General features: G+C 36.6%; 1 protein-coding gene across 1 annotated transcript in view; it reads right to left on the reverse strand.

The window, feature by feature from the left end:
* LOC140146313 (GDP-mannose 4,6 dehydratase-like) overlaps positions 1 to 23,603 on the reverse strand; it is a 306,686-nt gene that overhangs the window by 236,434 nt on the left and 46,649 nt on the right. Inside the window, exons 2-3 of the mRNA XM_072168112.1 lie at positions 14,854 to 14,898; positions 5,018 to 5,105 (exon numbers count right to left, since the gene is read on the reverse strand). Coding sequence (XP_072024213.1) covers positions 5,018 to 5,105; positions 14,854 to 14,898 — 133 coding nt within the window. The remainder of the gene's footprint in view (positions 1 to 5,017; positions 5,106 to 14,853; positions 14,899 to 23,603) is intronic.

Here is a 23,603-nt window from a genome sequence, read left to right on the forward strand (position 1 = left end):
GACATGAAATAAATGACAGTAAAATCAATCTTAGCCCGTACATGGCGGAGGGGCATACAGATACCTGAAGCACTCCTGAAAATATGTTATGTGGGTGATGTGGGATGGAGATGCCCTTCTGATCTGCTCCAAAAATAACATTACAGATACCAAATATCATCACAGGCTCTTAATTGTGACATGATCAAGGGGAATGAGTCACATGTCGGCAATTTTCAATTACAAGTTTTTTACACCATTTTCTGGCCGTTTATGAATGCTACATTTTGATGCAAATCCCATCAAAATCGGACATCTGGTTACCGAGTTATGAGCAATTTGTCAATGGCTGAAAACAATATGAAACAAAAGAATTTGAACACTGTTTTTACCAATATCTCAAAATCAATGACATCCGACTCATTCCTCTTGATCATGTCACAATTATGTGTACTCTGTTCGCTGCTATTTTTGTGACAGAATTTTAAGTTGCTAACTTTGTAAATTTATGTGAAGTGTATTTTAAATGTTTCATGTTATTGTCTATACGTTGTTATTTTCATTGAAAGTTTAATTTTGAGAATATTGTGAGTGGATGAGCAGACGCAAAACAATTTAAAAATACACTTCACATAAATTCCGCATACATATAATACAGGCTTAAGGGCTGGGGTATGAACGTTTGGACAGTATTTATTTTGGGACATTAGAGCACATCAGACATATCGAATTGCATTCTGAATACGAAGAATGTCATTCTGATATCAAATAATTTTGGTTTTTTGAAATTCGCAATTTAATACACATTTTATGGCAAATCATTAAAAATTGATATTTTTGATATTTAACAGTACTCGAAGTAAACTTTATAAATCTGATGATTTATACTTAACTTGTATGTAGGTGGGATGAAATGCCGACGATCAATTGAAAATTTTGACCTTTCGTATTGAAGATATAGATTTTTTTCCCAAAACACCAAAAAAAATTAGGTCTTTTTGGGAAAAAAATCTATATCTTCAATATGAAAGGTCAAAATTTTCAATTGACCGTCGGCTTTTCCTCCCTGCTACATACACTTTAAGAATATATCATTAGATTTATATAATTTACTTCGAGGACTGTTATATATCAAAAATTTGAAAAATATCAAATTTTTATAATTTGTCATAAAATTTGTATTATATTGTGATTTTCAAAAATGAAAATTATTTGATATCAGAAAGACATGCTTCAGATTCAGAATGCAATTCGACAGGTCTGATGTGCTCTCATGTCCCACAAAAAAATACTGTCGAAATGCAATAAACGCTCATTTTAGATCCCTTAAGCATAATCCACGGTCAAGTGTAGGCATGAATTATCCTGTGTACAGTGTAGTTTCTCTTACGTTACACAAATTGTTTTAAACGAAAGTGTAACGTAAATAATTCAACCCCGTCTTACTGCATGCTGATTTACCGGTGCTTCTCGAATAAAAGGAAACAATGGCATCATCGAACGCTGTGTAGCGAGCGATGATCCGTTGGAGAATAATTAATTAAAATTGTGTAGCATGAAAGTTAGAATATTTGTGGACTACAGTAGAGATAAATAAGGAGTTATTGTGGCTGTCAAAGTGTATGGTAGTCTCAGCTTGGTTTATTTTACAGAACAATTTCTGATTTTTTTTTACCAGTTCGTGTTTTCATCCCTTGTTAAGTGCAATGCATAATTATAATTAGTTAACTAAATTGTTCCTATGGCAACTCGCAGAAACATGACCTTCTTATTATTACTAACTACCAGAGAAATACTACCGTACGGTAAGTAGACCAATCACAAGAGCAACATATCTGGTAGTTTGGGATAATAAGTAAAGTGTGTCATTCTGCGCTTGCGCAATAGGTCCATAAAAGTGTATATAAAGGGGCAGAAATGACTAACTAGCATGCATTCACATTCTTGAACTCATACAGTCAAACCACGGCTTCGGAGGCAGTTTAATATCGCAGTATATACAATATCCAGTCCCTTGAACAGGAGAACTTAAACCGAAAGGCCTATTAGGCTAGTATTACAGAGGTTTTCCTGGGAAAGATACGGGGCAGATAAAGTGGTATACGTCCATTATACTTCTAGCCATATAAAAGTTTCCCCATAGTTCACCAGTCTGTAAAATATCCCCTTATAAATTACCAAGGTACATGTATAGCAATAGTAAATGCAGTTTCCGCCTCCTTATTGTTGCAGAGTATTATTATATAGGCGTACATAAAGTGTACCTCCCCTACCGATCTGTACCGACATAACAATACTAAAAGGATGTCAACCCCATATCAGAGTGAGTTAGCGCAGTCAGTGATTTTGTTGTAGAAAAGTGTGTAGCCCAGAGGACGGTGATTGTATCAGGGATTCTGATTTAGAATATCAGAGATTCTGAGCTACCTCTAGAGGTGTGAGTTAGCGCAGTCAGCGATTTTGCAGTAGAAAAGTGTGTTGCCCAGAGAAGGTGATTGTATCAGGGATTCTGATTTAGCGTATCAGAGATTCTGAGCTAACTCCAGAGGTGTGAGTTAGCGCAGTCTCTGCATTTTGCAGTACAAAAGTGTGTTGCCCAGAGAAGGTGATTTTATCAGGGATTCTGATTTAGCGTATCAGAGATTCAAAGTTAACTCCAGAGGTGTGAGTTAGCGCAGTCAGTGATTTTGCTGTAGAAAATGTGTATAGCCCATAGAAGGTGATTGTATCAGGGATTCTGATTTAGCGTATCAGAGATTCAAAGCTAACTGCAGAGGTGTGAGTTAGCGCAGTCAACGATTTTGCAGTACAAGTGCGTAGCCCAGAGAATGTGATTTTATCAGGGTTTCTGCATGCTTCATAATCATAAAAGATAATGGTAAACATTTTGTTTGCACTTTTGCAGACTTACATGGCTTATCTCCTGTTCCTAATGAAATAAAAATGGTAACGGAACGTGTGTTAAAATTCACTTGATAGGCCATTCCCTTCTTGATTCTTGGCTTTGTTGCAAAACTTTCAGTACCAAGGTTTGGCAAATTGGCACGCTACGCCACGGCAAATGACTCTCAAGTGAGTCCAATTTTTAAAGATTCCAAATATTAAAGTGCCCAATACTGGATATTTGGGCGGTTTTACCCAAATTTAGAATGTTAACACCGCGGGCCTATAATCTTAACCATGCCCCGAATAAAGCAGTCAATATTTGTTTTATATACCAAATGGATACGTGGATGTTTGATCGGAACGCATGTGACCGGTCCATAGTTCATTTTGAGGGCATAGTTAATTCAATGACTGCACATTCAACCAATCAGATGACAGGAATCTATGAGGTATATAATAAACTATATATAAGGTTTCATATGAAGCTTGGTTGTAGTTTCTCAGTTATAATTGGCCCATAATGAAAATGAACTTTACCCTAACAAGCCTGAGTACTACAAAACAATACAAACTTCACGGCGCGTGCGTGCATCCCACAGGATGTGATGACGCAATCGCCCTAAGTGATATAATGGGCACCAATTTCGCTGGCTGGACCCGTAGCTAAGTGTCGACGGCCTACTGCTTGGCATGCGAGGGGTCTCGGGTTTGAATCCCACCCAGAGCCAACAACTTCTTTGTTCGTTTTCTTTCTTTATTTCTCCTTCTTTCCTTCCAGTCACCAAAAAGCCATCACGGGGTTAGGGTTATTAAAAGATGTATAATGCAGTTTCAGCTAAATTTGTCCCAGTATCTGCCCTTCCGAAACACCGTCAGTCCGAACCACCGCTAGTCCGAATTTTGAGTGTTAGGTTTAGGGCTAGGGTTAGGTTTAGGGTTAGGTTTAGGGTTAGGTTTAGGGTTAGGTTTAGGGTTACATTTAGGGTTAGGGTTAGCGTTAGGTAAGCTTAAAATTCGGACTAGCTGTGGTTCGGACTGACAGGGTTTTGGACTGACGGGGTGTACTCTCCCAATCGTATAGCAACATGTACCGTATTTAGTGTAATCGCACAATCTAGCACATCCCAAAAGTTAAGGTTAGTATTAGCATTAAGGGGGTACTACACCCCTGCCCAATTTTGTGCCTATTTTTGCATTTTTCTCGAAAATTATAGAGCATTGGTGACAAGTAAGATATGCATATTATAGGGGCAAGGACTACAACTGCTACACTGGAAATTTTTATTTCAGCACAGACAACAGTTGTGGAGTTACAGTCAAAAATGAGGGAAAACCAATATTTGATAAATAAATCAATAACTACTTGCCTTGAGTTGCTGAATTTCCAGTACAGTAGTTGTAGTCCTTGCCCCTATAATATACATATCTTACTTTTCCCAATGCGCTATAATTTTTGAGAAAAATGCAAAAATAGGCACAAAATTGGGCAGGGGTGTAGTACCCCCCGCCCCCCTTAAGGGTGCATGTGTACACTTTAGCACTACTTTTGGGCTCTGTTGCTTTTAGTATACTTTGCATCAACGCAGTAACCGACTTACGCTTCAAGCTTGTAAATGTATCGCTTCGCACTCCATTCTTGTACAACATGCTCGACAAGCTCGCGAGGCAAAAGACTGTAGCTCGTCCATTAGAGGCACCAATATCTCGGTGTGTATTTTTGTCAAATTATTTTTTCACCAAGTAATACAGTTAATTCATAACCTTGTAAATTAAACGCGATACATGCGATTAAATCATTTTGATTTATTTTCCATAACAGAAATTTGCTGTGTTGTATGTCAAACAAACTGCGCGCACACTGGCTGCCGTATTTAGATTGCACGCTACAAGAGTTATAACGAGTCAAGTCATTTCATGGTCGAGTCGAGTCATTTCTTGCAATATCTCGAGTCAAGTCGTGTCAAATGACTTGAGTCACTGTACAATCTCTATGGGGAAATTTGAAAATCCGAGTCGAGTCATTTCACTTTTGAAAAGACAAGTCTCATTTTGCAGAATTTGGTAATATTTTAATCCAAAAATATTGGTGCTGTATTTTTCTGAAATATGAGAAAGAAGATACGGCGGGTTTACTTGTGTGGGCAGTACTTACCTCCTGCTTGATGTGTCTGAGGGTTGGCATATAGATGCTGTATACGGCCTGTATTGAATGAACTAGAACGTCTTATAATACCGTGCACCTGTAAACAAACAAACATAAAAGACAAACATAATATCAGTCTAGCTGTATACGGCCTGTATCGAATGAGCTAGAATGCCTTATAATATCGTGCACCTGTAAAAAAAAAAAAAAACATAAAAGACAAACATAATATTTAGTTTATCATATAGATGCTGTATACGGCCTGTATTGAATGAGGAGATAGAATGCCGTATGATAATGTTTAAAGGAGTATTTTGTGATCTTAGCATCTTCTTTTTATGACATTTTTCAACAGATACCTACGAAAAAAGCTTATTCCCAAAATTTCAGTTGATTCTGATTTTGCATTTGTGAGTTTTATGCATGATTGTGCATTACACTTCCTTCATATGCCTCTTGTTCTAAATACTGCCCTCTATATTGATGTACCTAATTGGTATTGAAGCAAATCTTAAGCATTAGAATAATACATGATTTTTAAATCCCTGATAGCTGGAAGGTATAATAAATAATAGGGACTTAAAAGTAGGCCTGAAAAAAAAATCACCTGACAATCTGGAAAAAGCGTATGAATTTGGGCTAAAAGCCCCAAAACCGGCTGAAAATAAATGATACCAGTGCAGAAATTTGGACAAAATATCTGGAATTCCAGGGTAATCCTGAAAACTTACATCCCTGAACTATGGTGACACATCATCATGTCATGTCAAGTCAAGGTATAGTATATAGTAGATTAGACTGCTCTGAATTCCCATTTTGATAAACAATTTATACCATTCCATGCATAAAACATAAAAACATCTCCAGTGACTGCCCTGCCCAGGAAAAAGGGCATTTTTCTCATGGATGGCTAGCTGTTGGATCAGAACTGGTCATTGGTGGATTTTCCATGATCAGAGGGATTAGAGGGATGATAAATTAAAATGGTCTACTACAGTAGACTAATAGTAGACCTACAGTATAGTACAGTATACAGTAGTATTGTCTCCAGTAGCATCATACTTTTAACCGGAACTCATCACCATTGCACCTTTCGCGTAGTGATTTGGTGTCATGCACCCTTGAAGTGACCTTCAATGTTTGCTTCAACACCAACTGTCCTTCATCAATGTAGATTGTAGAGGGCGGAATATTAAAAAGAGAAAACAAATTTAACTGACCCATTTGGATTTGTTTCTATATTTCAAAAAGTATTTCTTCAATTGAAAATATTTTAGACATGCACAGGCCCGTACGCAGGATTTTTTGGGGGGGGGGGCTGATCTTGAAAAAGTGGACTTTTTTCCAAACGGGGCGATTTTGTGGAAAGTGGACTTTTCCTCTCAAATTTGGACCTTTTTGACCAAAAAACGTAAAAAAACGATTTTTTTGATCGCCACGCCATAAATTCTTAAATTTTGGGACTTTTTGTATACTTTGGCAAATTTGGGGAGGTGCGGTCGTACCCCCCGCACCCCCCCCTGCGTACGGGCCTGGACATGCATCATCATCAGACTCACTGCAGTGTCATAGGCTATGAATATTCATGAGGAAAATTAAGCAAAATTGAAGCCTATGTGAGCCAAAAAAATTGTTTCAAAAATTGCTTATTTCTATCGTATACATGTACAACAGTTGATGTCAAAAGGCTCTTATCTTTTTGAAGATAAATTGCTGTCACGTTTGAGCACTAAGTATACCTACCAAAATTTTAACATGCAAGTGGTTTACATTCAAAGTTAATGAACTGTCAATTAATTTGCATATTAATTAGCACATTGTCAGGGCATTAAAAAGTTTGATGGCCCCTATGACCAATTTCTCATTTCCTCGTTAATAGCAAAATGTAATTTAATATTTTTCATCATGTTTGTGTTGGTAATAAATAAGTCCTTGAAACCCTATAAGTAGGCCTTATAGTTTGAGTGGATATCAAGTTCCATAGATTGGTAGTTACTGCCATTTCATGGGTCCATAATATAATGTTTGGACATCATTATAAATGGGCCCAGTTTCTAATCTTGACCCACTGCTTGTACTTTGACTTTGGATACCTCAAATATTTGCCCAAGGGTGAAAATTGTACACCCCAGGAATCTCATTTTGTACCTACAGTCCAGTCAGCTACCTGCACAACAGATTCTTTTGTTCTGCAAGGCTCACTCAGTCATTTAATGAGGCAATACAAACGATCGAAATTGGTGTTGAAATGAGCACAATTTTGAGTTACACCTTTTCAGTGTAAAATTTTTTTTTTCTCAGCCAAATGAAAAGCAATAATTTTCATTTTTTCAGTAAATGGCTGGAAAAACTATAATGCTTGATACTGATTTTTTTTTAAATCCTGGTGTTAAACTTAGGCCTGAAATTCAGTCATTTAGTGTAAGATATTCGATTTTTGTAGGCTTCAGCTCGGGTTGCGAGCTTTTTCTTGGATCAACCTTTTAGCTTTTCAAAGTAATATAATTCGCTAATGAAGGATTTTCCCCAACTTTCTAAAGCACATCACCGTGAGCTATATATCATAGTTTTGTCAGAATTTCCGTTTTGATTTCACCATCTTTCACTGTCGGCTGAAAAAATTTCTAAATCAACACGTGAAATCTAAAGGCTAGTACTAGCATTGTGGATCGATATCCCTGGGTTTAATAGGAATACCGGCATGGCTATAGTGTTGCCAGAACTTCAATATAGCAAAGAAATTCCCAGACCTATAGCGCCCTACTGATCATGTTTAACCAGAACACCCAATTGGGGATTTAATCGCTGGTCGGGCAATTTGCTTTCAATGAAAAATTGACCTGGATAACAACAAAGGAAATATCGACTATTTATGCTGGTTGCTCTCGAGATAAAAGTACTCACCATTGCCTACTTTTACTTAGTTTGACATTTTCGGATCATGAATGGAAAAAGGGTAAAAAAAAAACGGAAATTCTGACAAAACTATAACATATAGACCCACACCATGTGCTTTACAGAGGTGGGAAATATCTTTCTTTAGCAAACTATGTTAGTTTGAGACGCTAAAACATGAATTCCGTAAAAAGCTCGCAGAGGCTTAATTCAAGGCCTATAAAAATCAAAAATATCACACTAAAAGACACAATTTGATGCTTAATTTTAACACCAGGATTTTAAAAAATGTATATCCAAGCACCAAGTTTTACACTGACATTACTGAAGAAAAAAAATATTGCTTTATATTTGACCGAGAAAATTAATTTCATAGCAAAAAGGTGTATCTCTGAATTGTGCTGATTTTTACATGTATCGATCGACTTTTAGCGCGACTAAGCATTTCTAAAGAATTGGTTGTCCAGGCGGCAGACTGAGTCCATGCACAGAACAAAACTGAACCAAAGAAAACACACACTTGAACTGGCAGATCCAACCTTGTGCTGCCAGCGGACTATAAAGGAGTAATATTTAATCAATTCCAGCAAATGTTTGCTTCAATGCCAAATGTCTTACATTAATATAGAGGGCAGTATTTAGAAAGTAATGCACTGCTGTAATATTTGCTTCTACATCAATTTGATACATCAATATAGAGGGTAGTAAAGCGAAAGAGGGATTGATTAATTTATTAAAGTCATATTTATTCAGTAGCCCACTGTGTAATGGCCCCAAAAATATATAATGAAGTCAGGGTAGATGATGGGAAACTCAAAATAATTGTATAAGCCTACAAAAGTTGGGTAGGGATTTTTAGTGACATTTTCAGGGATTTTTTTAAAGTGATAGTGGGGAGTCTTTTTTTTCCCTTGTAGTGTTTTTTTTAAAAACTTCCAGCCCATCCCCCTGGAAGTCAATGGTGTGTCCATAAATTATTGTTGATATATCCAATTATTTTGTGCAGTACTGCTGAGAAAGAAATGTCAAAATATTAATATACTGCGACTTTACAGCCAGCACAGAAGATATGTTGACACAGTTTGGTACTATTTGCCGTCAAAGTGATGATGTAACAGGATTATTACCATAGCAATAGCAATAGCAGTTATCCGATTATTACATAACTTAGACAGCGAATAAATTTATTGTTTGTTTTCAAGCAACTTTTGTTCTCCTTGAAATGACAAACAAGCCGTTTCTTTTGTTAGGCCATTAAAACCCCCTTCCATTAAGACACCATAGATTGTGTAAATATGCCTTATATTTATTTTTGTTTGCTGCCACTAATATCCATCGATATATTTGTTTTTAAATAAAAACGCTAATTTTTAGGGTCACCCTTTGGGTGACACTCAATCATTTGAATGGCAGAATGACCCCTCCATTGTGTGTATATAGGGACGCACCATTAGATATTATCGGGGCTAGGGAGTTTGGGTCAGGCAGAATTTTTTTTTTTGCTGCCGAAGGCGGCAATTTTTTTGTGTTTTTTCGCTGCCTTAGAAGGCAAATTCTTTTTTCAATTTTAATGAATACCTTTATACAGAACTGGGTAGGGGAAATTTTTTTTTTTGGCTCATCAGTGAGGCAATTTTTTCTTCAAAAACTCCCTAGCCCCCGATAATATCTAATGGTGGGTCCTTAAAGAGGGTCATTGTATAGAAATATCTTTTAAAAGCACTGATAGTGCACTTTGTGATAAAAAGCATGAAAGTGTCCACACATGAAGTACATAGTCCAAAGTTAATTTTAGCCATTTCAGATTTTACCCTTAGTGACCTCTAGGTCATGAAAGGTCACACAAGGGTATAAAAAATTTGAAAATGTTCCAATCTTTTCAACAGATACACCAAATTATTTGTCTGATCACAAGGATTTCAAAAATGTATAGTTTGTGCTATCTATGACCCGTCGCTACGGCGTTATTCTACAAAAACCCTCATTATTGGGTATATAAATGGCAGTTTGGTTGTGTTGTACAAAAATGAGGGTTTTTTTTGCCGAAGATTTTTTTTCATGCATTTATACAGTTAGGTGGGGAAAGATTTTTTTTTAGTGTTGGTGGGCAGGTTTTTTTTGTTTTGCTGATGTAGTGAGGGAACTTCCTACCCCACTCCCCTTTGAATTCTAATGGTGCATCCCTCAGCTGTCAATGTGCATCTTTATCATCATAGGCCTTCAAACACAAGGCCTACTTATCACCCACCTGACCATGGAATAATTGATAGGAAAAGGCACTATCTCATTAGCATGAGCTGCACTGTTATTTAAATAGCGTATTGTTATTTAAATTTGGCCTCAGCTCGTATAGATGGCGCTAGTCACGGCATGCAGACGGCGCCTGTTCGAACCAGTGGAAGTGTACTGGCATGTTTAGTTAATGCATAAATCACCGTTCTGTATATAGGTATAAGCTGGTATATTGTGTACACGATTTCTTTATACAACAATGGGGGTGATATTAAATGTATTAAAGGTGTGTGACCTGATTGACAGCCTCATCCCCAACTTTACCCTATCAAAATAAAGATTATGGTATCAGGCGAAAGCTCATATTTTTCTCATTAACATATTGAAATTAGACGTTCCATATCGGTATAGTTCCGAAGAAATCATCAAAAAACTGTTGAATTAGTCTCAAATGTGGTATACCATATCAAGACTAATTCAACACTTTTATGATGATATCTTCGGAAATTCACAGATATTTTGGAACTCCTAATTTCAGTATGTTATTGAGGAAAACAGGATCTTTCATTTGATATCTATTTATTACATGATCATGATGATTATCATTAATAAAAACACTGTAGACTACGAGTTTTACGCTGTATTAAATGTCAGTAATTCCATGAAGAATTAGTCACATTTACAATGAACATTTACATGATCTTTTTGCATGAATGCTTGAAAGGGACAACAGTTTATGTTATACAAAAGTTTTAAAGAATTTGATTTTCCAAATATATCAGGTCACCTTCCTTTAAGTTTATAAGATGTGACATTTACGTGCCTTTTTATTGTCTGTAGTACAAAGCTCCGCCCTGAAGCAGCTTGAAGCTATAGATGGTGCCAGCGTGGCCGTCCCTGGCTGCATGTAGAATTCAATTCCAATAATATTGAATTATATCAGATTCATTTCAAGCAAACACCATTGGTCTGCTTTTGAAAAGAAATGTTAATTACCAAAGATATATATTCGAGTATCACAATGTCATTATATTATGTCAAAACAGCCGAGATCTTAAAATGTTCAAGGACATTGGTTACGTAATTTCCACAACGGCGTTTGGTGATAGACCTATGAATAGGGATGAAGTGGTCTTCATTTCTGATCGGTCAGATGTGGTGTAAAAGATTTTGACTTGAAATACTACTTGTATTTCATACCTTCTCGAATTTCCCATCGCATTATTGACAGTAAGTCCTAATTTCGACATTGCTATTGTAAAAAGTCATTCTCTTCTCAAATTAGCAGACTTTCAATAAAAAACATATCTCTGGTGCCTAATGGAAATACCAGACCGCCATTACGGGTGCAGAGGTCAGTGGTCTCAGCTCTCATAGCGGGCGCACTTTCAAGCTTGGTACTCGCATTGAACAGACAAAGTTCGCATACTGAATGGCGGCTTTATTAATTGTCAACCGTAATCAACATGATCAAGGGGTCGAACCTGAATATTCATAACCGATCAATAACTGGACTCATTTTCTACCAAGCAAACCAGCGGGATTTGTCATTGCTTTGCGTGTTTAATAGAACAACCGTGAGTTTAGTGTCACCCCCTTGACCTGACTCAAGTCGCTTCATTTCATTTTTGAAAGCTCTTGCTGATCAATTAAACATGGGATGGCAGAATTAAGTAATGTATGCTTAAAGGAGTATTTCGTGATCCAAGCATCCTCTTTTTATGACATTTTTCAGTACATATCCACGAAAAAGCCTATTCCCAAAATTTCAGTTGATTCCGATTTTATGAGTTATGCATGATTATGTGTATTACACTGCTCCATAGACAATGCGTTGTAATTTCGTTCTGGTGCACCAGAACGAAATTCAAATTTCACGATATCTTTGCAAAACAAATTAATCTGCAAGAAATATTTTGTACATAAACATTATGTAGCCAGAGGTTTCCAGTGATATAAAAATCTTAACTTTTTTTGAGAAAAGTGGGGTGATGAGGCTGTGGATCACGAAATGCCCCTTTAATTGGCAGACTTTTCTTGACTTGATATCACCTCAATTAGCCACTTGCAGTTCGCCATTATGCACTATATGCGGGAGAGCCTCGAACTGGCAGCATACATGAAAGGAAGAATTACGTAACCTTACACAGAATGTTATATGACTGGTTCAATTCCCATTCATGTATGCTGCCAGTTCGAGGCTCTCCCGCACATAGTGCATAATGGTGGAACCGTGCAAGTGGCGAATGCACCGGGCTAGAGGGTTAGAAAAATGAAAGTTCTTCTTTGAACTCTTTCGATAAAATTGTAGTTAAATTCCTACAGTTCAAGCAAAATTAAATACCTATGGTACATTTATAAAATCTATGGTGTCCAAATTGAAGGAGCTACATGGCCTAACAAAAGAAACGGCCTGTTTGTCATTTCAACTTACAGGTTAAGTGGAAAAAAAGTTGCTTGATTTTTTTTCAAAGAAAAAAATTCTTGATCATTCTGATTTTGTTTCACACAAGTGTGGTAATGTTCATCATAGATACTAATTTTAGTATCTATGTGTTCATTTACCGTATTTCCTTGAATAGTCACCCCTTTCCATGCTATCTTGTGCAGTAATCTTACCAAGGTGCACGTACGTGTACATGGTCGATAATGGCTTCAATAATTGACAAAAATCTGGTCGGAAACACGGAAGTGAACAGCAAGTTATCAATCCTAAGTTCATCTTAGCCTGGGGGGTCACTCTCACACAAAAGTGCTACCCACCCGCGTCCGACCACCTCTGAAATGCACCCTTAATGGCTAATTTTCACATAACCAAATCGCACCCCTTAAGGGGACTCAATCTTTTGTGCGTAATTATAGAGGGCCAGGGGATTCACTCTATCATTAAAAAATCATTTGAAGAAGTCAAAGAGCCCTAAGAATAAAAACTGAAGTGTAATTCACGCCAGACTCAATTTCTTTATATGACAAAAATTCATTTTTGTAATCGATCAAAAAACAAACGTTTTATATCAATTTTAAATTTAGCCTAAATCCGTAAATATGGTACCTCTCGCCCCTTTTTAGGTCAAGGCTGTTTTTACCATTATGCAGCGAACCATTGTTGAAGCTATTTCACATACATGTATAAAACATTCTAGAGAAAGAATGATGCCATATACTGTTGAAATATCTTTTGTTGATTTCGAATGATAATGTCATGAAGTCATAAATTTTAAGGTCAAATTCCTAAAACCAAAACAAAACATTGCGACGCAGATATTTCCCGACTTACGCAATTTCATCATCACATCAGTGTCTTTATTATTTGTTTGTAACCTTTCTCAAACGTTCGTGCTCTTTATGCATAAAACGGCTAATCTATCTTTACAAAACGCATCTTTTTTTAGTAAACAAAAGGCTAAAGTTGGCATTATGAGATTTATCATTTATCATTACACTCCTCCACTCAACTGCCACCGTGGCCGAACGGTAAAGCGCTAGACGCGTAATCGAATGAAGTTTTGAATCGCTGGTTCGAATCCCAACAAAGCCTGTGCCATGATCGCATTCCGATATGAGTCACTTGTCGGTAAATAATGTATCGTATCCTTAATGGCGAAACACATGCAAAATCCTACTCTAAATGGCGTAGCACATACAAAAACCATACCCTAAATGATGCCAACTGAGAAATATCTAATTTATACCCTAAACAGGAAAATGAGCTAAAATTTGATACCCAAGGTGTCTTTTTGATGTTACAGACCTATAAATATTAAAGAAAACATGTACAAAGGTAACAAGAATCAATTAAAAAGTCATTTTTATGAAATTAGTGCAAACTCACTCAAACATTAATATTACTAACCCGGGGTCACTCCCATTGTGGCCTGTACACCATCCGCGATAATCAACTTTTGAAAAGCACCTAAACAAGGATTTAACCCTTGGCTAAACGACACCCTAAACAGGGATTTCATCCCTAACATCAAATTTCATACCCTAAATTTCATTTCCGCGCATTTAGAAATTGCAATTTTGCTACCCTTTTTTCCAATTTTTCATGTTTTTGACACCCTAAACGCGATACTGGCGCACAGTATCGTCGCCTACCCACCTAAAAAACGACCCTTTTACGCGTTTTCATTATCGCGGATGGTGTACAGGCCACAATGGGAGTGACCCCCGGTTACTAACCCTAAACGTCTAAGGATTTGGGTGAAAAAGGATCCCTAAATGACGATGCTTTTCAAAAAGACGCTGACGACGCTGTGTGGTGAAAAACATACCTGTTTAGACATTTTTCTTGGAAGCGGATGCGTAACAAGTCAAGTAATGAGTGACCCCTCTGGGATAGTTAGTCATTTCAGAGTGAGTTTTAAGCTTCCCTAATGTTTTAACTGAAATTGTCGGTCGAAAAATGACCTCTTATAAATGACCCCATTTGGAAAATGCAACGCCGGGGGTTGGGGGACTATTCGAGGAAATACGGTAATAACAATAGTGAAAACTTATTGTGCCAGTGTCCATCTGAGAGATGCTCATGATGTACATTTTTATGCCTATATTTGGAATCAGCATGAAAAATACATTAAAATGAGTACAAACAAGACTGGTATTGGTTCAGTGGTTCTTAAGATAGCTCTTGATATTTTGAGGAAATATCTAAAACTAGGGACTTTTTATGTTGATGCCTATAATGGCCAACACACAAAGCACTGAGTTAGACTTACCATGTAGCCTTTGTCTATTAGAAATTCTGCCAGATACGATCCATCCTGTAGATACAAAATAAAAACAGGAAACAAATAAGTTTTATACTGAAACATAATACAATGTAACAATAACATAAGTATCAAATGTTTCGAGCAATTCTGATCAAAATTTCAATTTTGTTACCATTTCATATAAATTTCACCTGGCACTAAAATTTGCCTAGCTATTACCCTGGCTGAAATACTACTAGTAATAATTGAATACCTGAGTGGAAGAAGGGCCCAACTCCATCAAAACTGGTTTTGAGATATTAAGAAAAAACTTAATATTTCGAAAAGTTTTTTTTTCATGGATGAACAAAATTCCTCTTTAATCCAATATTTGTGGACATGAAAACCATGATTAAGTGTACGTGAAAGACTATTTAGAGAGTGAATTTTGGCTCATCTTTCACACACAAGGAAGAACAGTCTGCTGGCAATAAAACGCTGGGTCTAACTCATTTTGTAAAAAATTGGAGTTGGGCCCTTCTTCCACTCAGGTATTCAATTGTCAGGAATGGTTTCTGCCCATTTTGAGCTATAACAACACCGGCGTGTCCAGGATCTGTTCCTGCGGGGGGCTCAGAGGGACTTTCAGAGTTGTGCGGGGGGCTTAATGGCTAAAATCGCCAAAAAACGGCTGATTTTACATGATTTTTAACAAAGTGCGGGGGGGCTTCTATAGGAGGACATAAAGTCATAAATTCATGAATTATGACTTTATGTTGAACTTTGCTTTGTTGACCTACAAATGCAACAAACTTGGCGGATTCCATTTGGGTGCAAGTTGGGACATGTGTAAACATTACAAATGTGCCAAAAAATTAGGTTTTAAATTGTTTATTTAGATTGTGCATAATGCTAAAAAATTGTTATGTCTCAAATCCCACGCGCACATTCGTTTTTTCTTAGCCCGTCCATGTTAGCTGAAACGGCAAATTCATTTTTCAAATATTAATTTTAAGTGAAATACATTGATTTTTTTGAACAAATCTGTAAATATCATCATTCAAAATTTTTTTTTTTAAATGCTGACCCTGATTTTTCAGGATTTAGGGTCGGTCGGTTGAGGGCAACACAATTTTTTTTAACCTTATGACAAGATAATATTGCATTCAGTTACATCCACTTCTTTGCTTTTACTGCCACATTTATAGAAACCATTTTTATGACCATTTATTGAATACTTATGATAAAAATGTGTATAATTTCAAGTTCAACTGAATGCGCTCATCATGATTAATACATTTGTACCATATTTGAATGAGCAGATTGTCTTATCATTAGTGTGTGGAAGATGCCCTCCTCAAAAAGAGTTCAGGAAATGGAAGTTTAATGCAAGAACTCCTCAATGCAATGGCATAGGGTTAAGCCACGATCTGTCTGTGTTACAAAATTTAAAATCTGTGTTACAAATTGGACGATTTCTGTGATATTCTGTTTTCCACTATAAAGCACTAAAAAGTTACAACTTTAAAGAGTGTATTTTGTCTGACCTTTTACTGTAATTGCCAGAATCTTGCATCGTAGGCCGAGAATAAATGCTAGAATGGATTGTTTAATGGTTGATTACTGCTAAAGAATCACTTTTTTTTGTTTAATTGTGCAAATGAACACAACACAAATTTACACAGTTTTCCCTATTTTGTGGCATTTTCAAATTTCTGTGAATTTTTCTGTTTTTCCGTACCGCAGAGAAACTATGGCTTTATAAATAAGGTCTGATGTGACTACTTCGTCAAGATAATTGCTGTTGAAAAAATTAATATTCATCCCCACATTAAAACTAAACACAGGGATGCCAAATATTCATGTTATGAATCTTATAACATGGTGTCAGATAGTGGTACCAAGGGGGTGACACTAACTTCACGGTTGTTCTATTATCAACGCAAACCTATGACAAATCCCGCTGGTTTGCTAGTTAGAAAATGAGGCCAGTTATCGATCGGTTATGAATAATTAATTTCGGTCCCTTTTAGGGTTGGCAAATAACGACGCCGTTAGTTTTGCGAACTCTGCCTGTTCAATGCAGTAGCAAGCTTGAAAGTGCGCCAGCTAGCAGAGCAGGGAGCAATCCGTGATGGCGCACTAGTATTTCCCATCAGGCACCAGTGATTTGTTTTTACAGAAAGTCTACTAATTTGATAATGGAATAACCTTTCGCAATAGTAATGTCGAAATTAGGAATTGGTGTCAATAATACGACGGTAGTGTATCACTTGAATTTGATACGATATTCAGCCAGCGATTTAGCGATAAAAAAACCTTTGACCACTGACCTGACCTGAAGCACGTGAGGCGCCATATTCGTTTGTTTTTATTTCCTCGTGTGATAATAAATATCATTCAAACTATAGTTGTCGGCCGTGAACGTAGTTTATAACTGGCCTAAGAAGTTTGTTTTAAAATAAGTAAATAATCATCACTCACCGTTCTATTTGATCTTGTGGATTTCCCAACACGTAATAAATTGAAACGCCACTACGGATTGCTCTCAGGTAGTAAAGCGGGCGACTTTCAACCTTCAAGCTTGCCATTCACTACCGGTAGTAATATTAATTAAGTGATGTCACTGATGTGCAGCGTTTCTGGAATAGCACTTGCATCGTGCATGTATAATTTGAATGTAGCTTGCTGTATTCAATATGTGCATGCATATTACAGGAGCTTTATAGGTCCATCGAAAAAACAATTGAATAATTTAGGAGATTATCAGGGCTGTGAATAATTATGAGTCCTGGGGAGGGTAAAATTGGGGTGAGAGGGGTGCGATTTTGGCCTTAAAACGCTTTAAAAGGCTTAGGATAACCAGGGGCGGGTACTTGGATTATTTTTCGACGGAGATGTGCGGCCCGAGCTTCCGAACCCATAACCATTTCTAAGGGTCACGATTTTATCGAAAATAGGTAGGCCCCCTACCCATATCTAAGGATTGTCAGGAAAGTAAGGACCCATATCTAAGGATTTGAGCTTGAAAATAGTAAAAGCAACATGTTTGCCGGCATGTTTTCTACACATAGCACCGACAATCTAAAAGGGAGACCCATGTCTATGGATTTTTCGTGGAAAACCTTATACGTGAGTACCCCGGGAGGGGAGGATAATAGTAAAGGTCCGGGCTTATGATATGGAAATTTTATTTTGAACAAAAATTCTTTAATCACTATTGACGGTTTAGCCTACCATGGTCAATAATGAGTAAAATATCGGTTTAGTTTAAAAAAAAGGTTTTTTACTGTAGGCCTACATCTACAAATCTGATGTATTTAATCATTATTTGGGATCCCAATAATTTGAATGTGCAACAAGGGGTGGTCACAATATTTTTTGCAGGCTGAGAGGGGGAAAGCGATTTATTTATTTATTTATTTATTTATTTATTTATTTATTTATTTATTTATTTATTTATTTATTTACAATACTTGTTATATTTATTTATGTATTTATTTATTTATTTATTTATTTATTTATTTATTTATTATAATTATTAAGGCTTGTTCAAGTAACTCACCTCTAACATTTCACGCACTCACTTGCACCGCTCAACAAATCAATCAATCAGTTAAATCAGTTAATTAGTGAATCAATTCACTAACAATGAATATGAATAAATTATATGATATTCAATTTCAATCAATAGACATATCATATCAAACTATCAAACAATGAATAAATGAACTGATCGACCAAGAGCCCTTTTTTTCTAAAGAGTGTGAGTGAGTGATTAAACAAAATAAATACAAGCATAATTATTTACATAAATAAACAAATAAATAAATAAATAAATAAAAAAAAGAAATAAATAAGAAAAATTTGAACAAATGGTATCGTAGCATTGCATTCACAAAACAAACAAACATTGCTGACAGGAGGACTCGAACCAACAACCTTTGCATCACCAGTCTGATGCTCTACCACTGTGCTACGACGCCGTCTAGTGGGGATGACCTAGTTTTTAGCTTATACAGTGTTCGCTCTGTGACAATGCCGCCTCGTGAAATGAATTTAAAGTTATTTTGATATCAATCTTTTTTATCAATAGGGCCGTAACATTTTGTTTTGAAGATCACAATTTTTATTTTCTTCAGAGTAGAGACAAATATTTCCCCTTTTCTACAATTTGAGCCCAAAATAAGAATCTACGTCTTTTATTACTGATTTAATGTTACACGTCTCACAACAGATATTTAGCTGGCTTAGCGGTCTTGCACTGTGCTTTTTAACCGGGAGGTACCGAGATCGATTCCCACCTCTGCCTGTAATTTTTTTTCAAGCCTGGGAAATAATAAGTTTATTTGGCTTCACAACGCTAAATTATTCATGACTTGCCCAACCTGGTGGTGTAAAGTGCTCCCCATAACATATGAATATTAAGCAATAACACAATGGCTAATTTAAATAAGAAAGCGTCACATGCAAATGAGGGATTGCCCTCTCCAGGAATTGCTTCATGGTGGTACCTTCTGAATGTATGCAGCATTAATAATGCATTGCATAATATACTTTCCTTGGTGTCAAATCACAGAGTTTGCCATTGCTTGGGGACAAACAATTTGTGCGGAGATTGAGAAGAACAAAAACATGATGAAATTATACACCTGTGTCATGTAAGATATATTGTTTTAGCATTATTATAGGCCTATCTAAATCACACAATTTGTGGCAATTTTGACAATTTTTAGACATTTTGGCGGCCATTTTGAAAAGCGCCCACCATTTGACAAGGTTGCATACTTTTCAAATGATTCCCCATGCTTCAAAGTTTCAAATCTTATTATTATCCGTGATTTTGTCACACAACCACTATTTTTACCCCTACTATACATACATCCCCCAATTCCCCAAGTATTTACACTTTTCCATGCTTTTCCAACTATATTTGATATGCCACAAAGTTTGTCACACCCGTAAAGACCAGAGGATGATTTAAGGAAGCCCCATCATGCACTGCAAACGTGTTATCACCAGAGTTTCAACTGCCCGAGTCAGACTTTAAGTTCACTCCATCTAATGGTTCGGATATCCGGACTTTTTGTCCAGTCGTGACTGTTGGAAATCCAGACTTTTAAAGTGCCCAAAGGCAAAAAGATCCGGCAGAACAACAGTTCAAAATCAGAAATCCTCAATTTGAGAGCTCATTTTTAACATTTCCGTGATTTTTCCTTCATTTGGTTGGATTTCCAAGCTTTTTCCAGTAACATTGGCAACTGAAATTCCAGTCATTTTCAGAAAGCAGACTTGGAAAAATGAAGAAAAAATAATGAGATGTGAGGTTAAAATAATGAACATGAAGTCCATCTTCAAAGATATCAGGCTTAAAACAACTAAAAAGATAATGTAAGTTAACTTCTTTTTTCCCGAATATGAACACGGAATTGAAATTACATGACGGGAAAATTTAGTATTTAAAAACACGCACGGAAAATCACGGAATTTGGTGTTTTAAATCATGGAAAACTTGCCACTCTAGTCTAGGTCCAGGGACACTACAAACCCCCCCCTCCAATTTCTTTTTTTTTTTTTAAATATAATTTCGGGCACCGGGCAGGGTATGGCGGGTACCTGCGAGCCCGCCCGAAAATGCCAGCCTTAGGTCGAATATGAATTATTCATAATGGGTCGTTAGGGACGCACCATTATTGATATTATAGGGAGTTTGGGTCAGGCAGAAATTTTTTTTTTTTTTTGCCGCCGAAGGCCATTGGGATTTGTCACGCGTGCTAATAGCACAACCGAAATTATAGTGTCACACTCACCCACCCCATTGGTAGTAGGTTTCCCAGCTATCATTTCAGGTTTATCACCCCTAACTGTGCAGTTCACTTGGCCTGCTTGTAGGGTATTACAAATATTCTGTCAAAAGCATTCAAATGAATGCTGAATCAGGTTCCAGCCCCATAGCAAATTGAAACACAAACGTATGTATTTATGCAAACATACATTCTATGGTGTCATTATTATTTGATCCATCAAAGCATAGACAGTAGTATATGATCGAAGACCCCCAAAAATAGAAAATAAAAATGTCTAACATGAAAATGGTTAATGAATCAGAAGTATGCTAATATTTTTCATATTACCATGGTTTACCCCAGTTAACTTTCATGAAATTGCACAGTAGCTAACATGTTGAGCTGTCCTGATGTGAATGGCCATTAGCCAATAGATGGATTAAAAGCAGCCTAAGGCCAATCAAAGTCAATTCCTAGTTTACTGTTACAAAATTTTTCATGACTGTGTAGGTGACCATTTCATTTTTTATTTTTCATTTATGCATTTTATATTTCATACCATTTCATTATTGCATCTGTTACAGGTTTAAACTACCCATGTATAAATGTGATAAATCACAGTTTGTAGTTTACAGATGTAGTTAACAACCACATGAAGGTGAAGTTTTCACTATTTTGTTGCATTTTCAAATTTCTGGGAGCAAACTCCGAATTCTGTGAATTTTTCTGTTTTTCCGTACCGCGGAGAAATTGTGGCTTTATAAATAAGGTCTGATATGACTACTTCCCCAACCAACAATTATACACTGTGTCATGTAAGATATTGTTTTTATAGCATTATGAAAGCACACAATTTGTGGCATTTTTTGACCATTTTTAGACATTTTGAAAAGCGCCCACCATTTGACAAGGCTGCATACTTTTTAAATGATTCCCCATGCTTCAAAGTTTCAAATCTTATTATTACCCATGATTTGGTCACGGGACCACTATTGTTACCCCTACTAAACATGCATCCCCTACTAGTATTTACACTTTTCCATGCTTTTCCACCTATAAACATCACCTAATTTACCGACTCACAACATTGTGACATGAATACAAGTTTTAGTATTATTTAATAATATATTTCCTCTATCGTTTGATGTACAATGGTACAGGTGGGGGGGGGGGGGTAGTTTTTTACTTAAGATGAGGTTGGGGGTCATAACAGTTTTAGGTCCATTAACTTGTGAGACCGGGGGTCAACAAAGTTTTGGGTTCACGAAGAGGGGGAGGGGGTTAAAAAAAATTGTAAAATGAAACAATATATTGTCCCTCCCCCCACCAAAGTATTTCTGAACACTCCCCAAAATTAGTTGATTTTTCAGCAAATGTTATTTTTCAGTTTTGCTTTTATTCCGTGTTAAATTATGGCAAACAGAAACAATCAACATATGTCATGTAGCTACTATAATCGCCCTTGGGTGTCACCCATGCATACTTTTTTAATGTAGGCCTACCGGTATAATAGGGGCCTATTTGCCATTCACAAAGTTTGAAATTGTAATTGTTTAATGTAGGCTACTCCCCGTCAGAATACGTTTATACGCTAGCGAAGTGATGTACTTAAATCGGATTAACTACCATAACAATAGATGAATACAATTTTGACTATATCGCCCGCACTACAACGTCCATGCGGTAGGACCTACCGATGCATTGAACCGTAGATGTCAAAGAAATGCTAATCACTTGCACCTGTAAGATTAGTCTCTTTGAAAAGAGCGGTATGAACTCTTTGAAAAGAGCGGTATTCACTATTGTATTCATTCTATTATGATTGAAGACAGGTGAACAGATGGCTTGACGTGAGCCTATGATTTTTTTTCTGGGGTCTTGTGGTGTACGCTGGTTATCATCGATGTTGAAGTGGCTATAATAGTTCAATGTAAGAAAATGAGCCAATAGACATGATGAATAAAGATCGGATTTTTGGATTATTAGTGGCGGTATACAATTAAATGTCAAAATTACGGTGCTATTCTACTTTTCAACAATAATTCATACTGGCAGGCTACACCATAGTGCAGATTGATATTTTTCGGGATACTTTTCCACAGGGAGGAAGCACATGGCAAATACTATTGTCGCGGGCGCCATTTTGGAAGGTCACGTGAGGTGTCAAATGATTTTTGTGATGATTTCAAAAACTTTTTGATACCCCCTTGTATGCAAGAGGTACTACATGTACTTGAAATCTGTGATGCCCTGTTAATTACTGAAAAAAAACCATTCATAAACGCCTCGTTCTTGAAATGTTGAAATCGGGCCAAATAGCAAATGTGTCCTCGGAATCTAAAAAATAGGGGTGTTTCAGAGTACCATTTTGTCCTTGTTTAGGAGTAAAAAATGGGGTAACATTTCATGATTTGTCCTTGAAATCGACTGCGAAAGGGGGAAGCTGGCTATTTTCTATACTTTAAATACTACGAGTATTTCATACCATACACCTGTCACACATTTCCTTCGTATTATTGACAGCAAGTCCTAATTTCGACATTTAATTGCAAAAAGTCATTTCCAAATTAATTTAGTGGACTTTCTTTGAAAAACATATCACCATGCCTGTATGCATTGAATTTGATTTTGAATGCATTTTGATATCATTAATAGAGTATGACATGAAAACAAAGTATCAATTTTACATTAAAAACACAAAACTTCGTGCAAAATTCAATTTTTTTTAGGTCAACATGAATGATCCTAGCATTTAGGTCTAGGTCCAGGCACACTACAAACCCCCCTAAAAATAATAACTTTAAAAGCCTGCCCGAAAATGCCAGCCTCAGGTCGAATATGAATTATTCATAATGGATCGTTAGGGACACACCATTAGATATTATCGGGGGCTAGGGAGAATTTTTTTTTTTCCTCCTTTGGAGGCAATTTTTTTTCAAGGTCAACCATGAATGATCCTAGCATTTAGGTCTAGGTTAGAGTGGCAAGTTT

Source organism: Amphiura filiformis, chromosome 2, assembly GCF_039555335.1.
Source record: "Amphiura filiformis chromosome 2, Afil_fr2py, whole genome shotgun sequence".
NCBI classification, from domain to species: Eukaryota; Metazoa; Echinodermata; class Ophiuroidea; order Amphilepidida; family Amphiuridae; genus Amphiura; species Amphiura filiformis.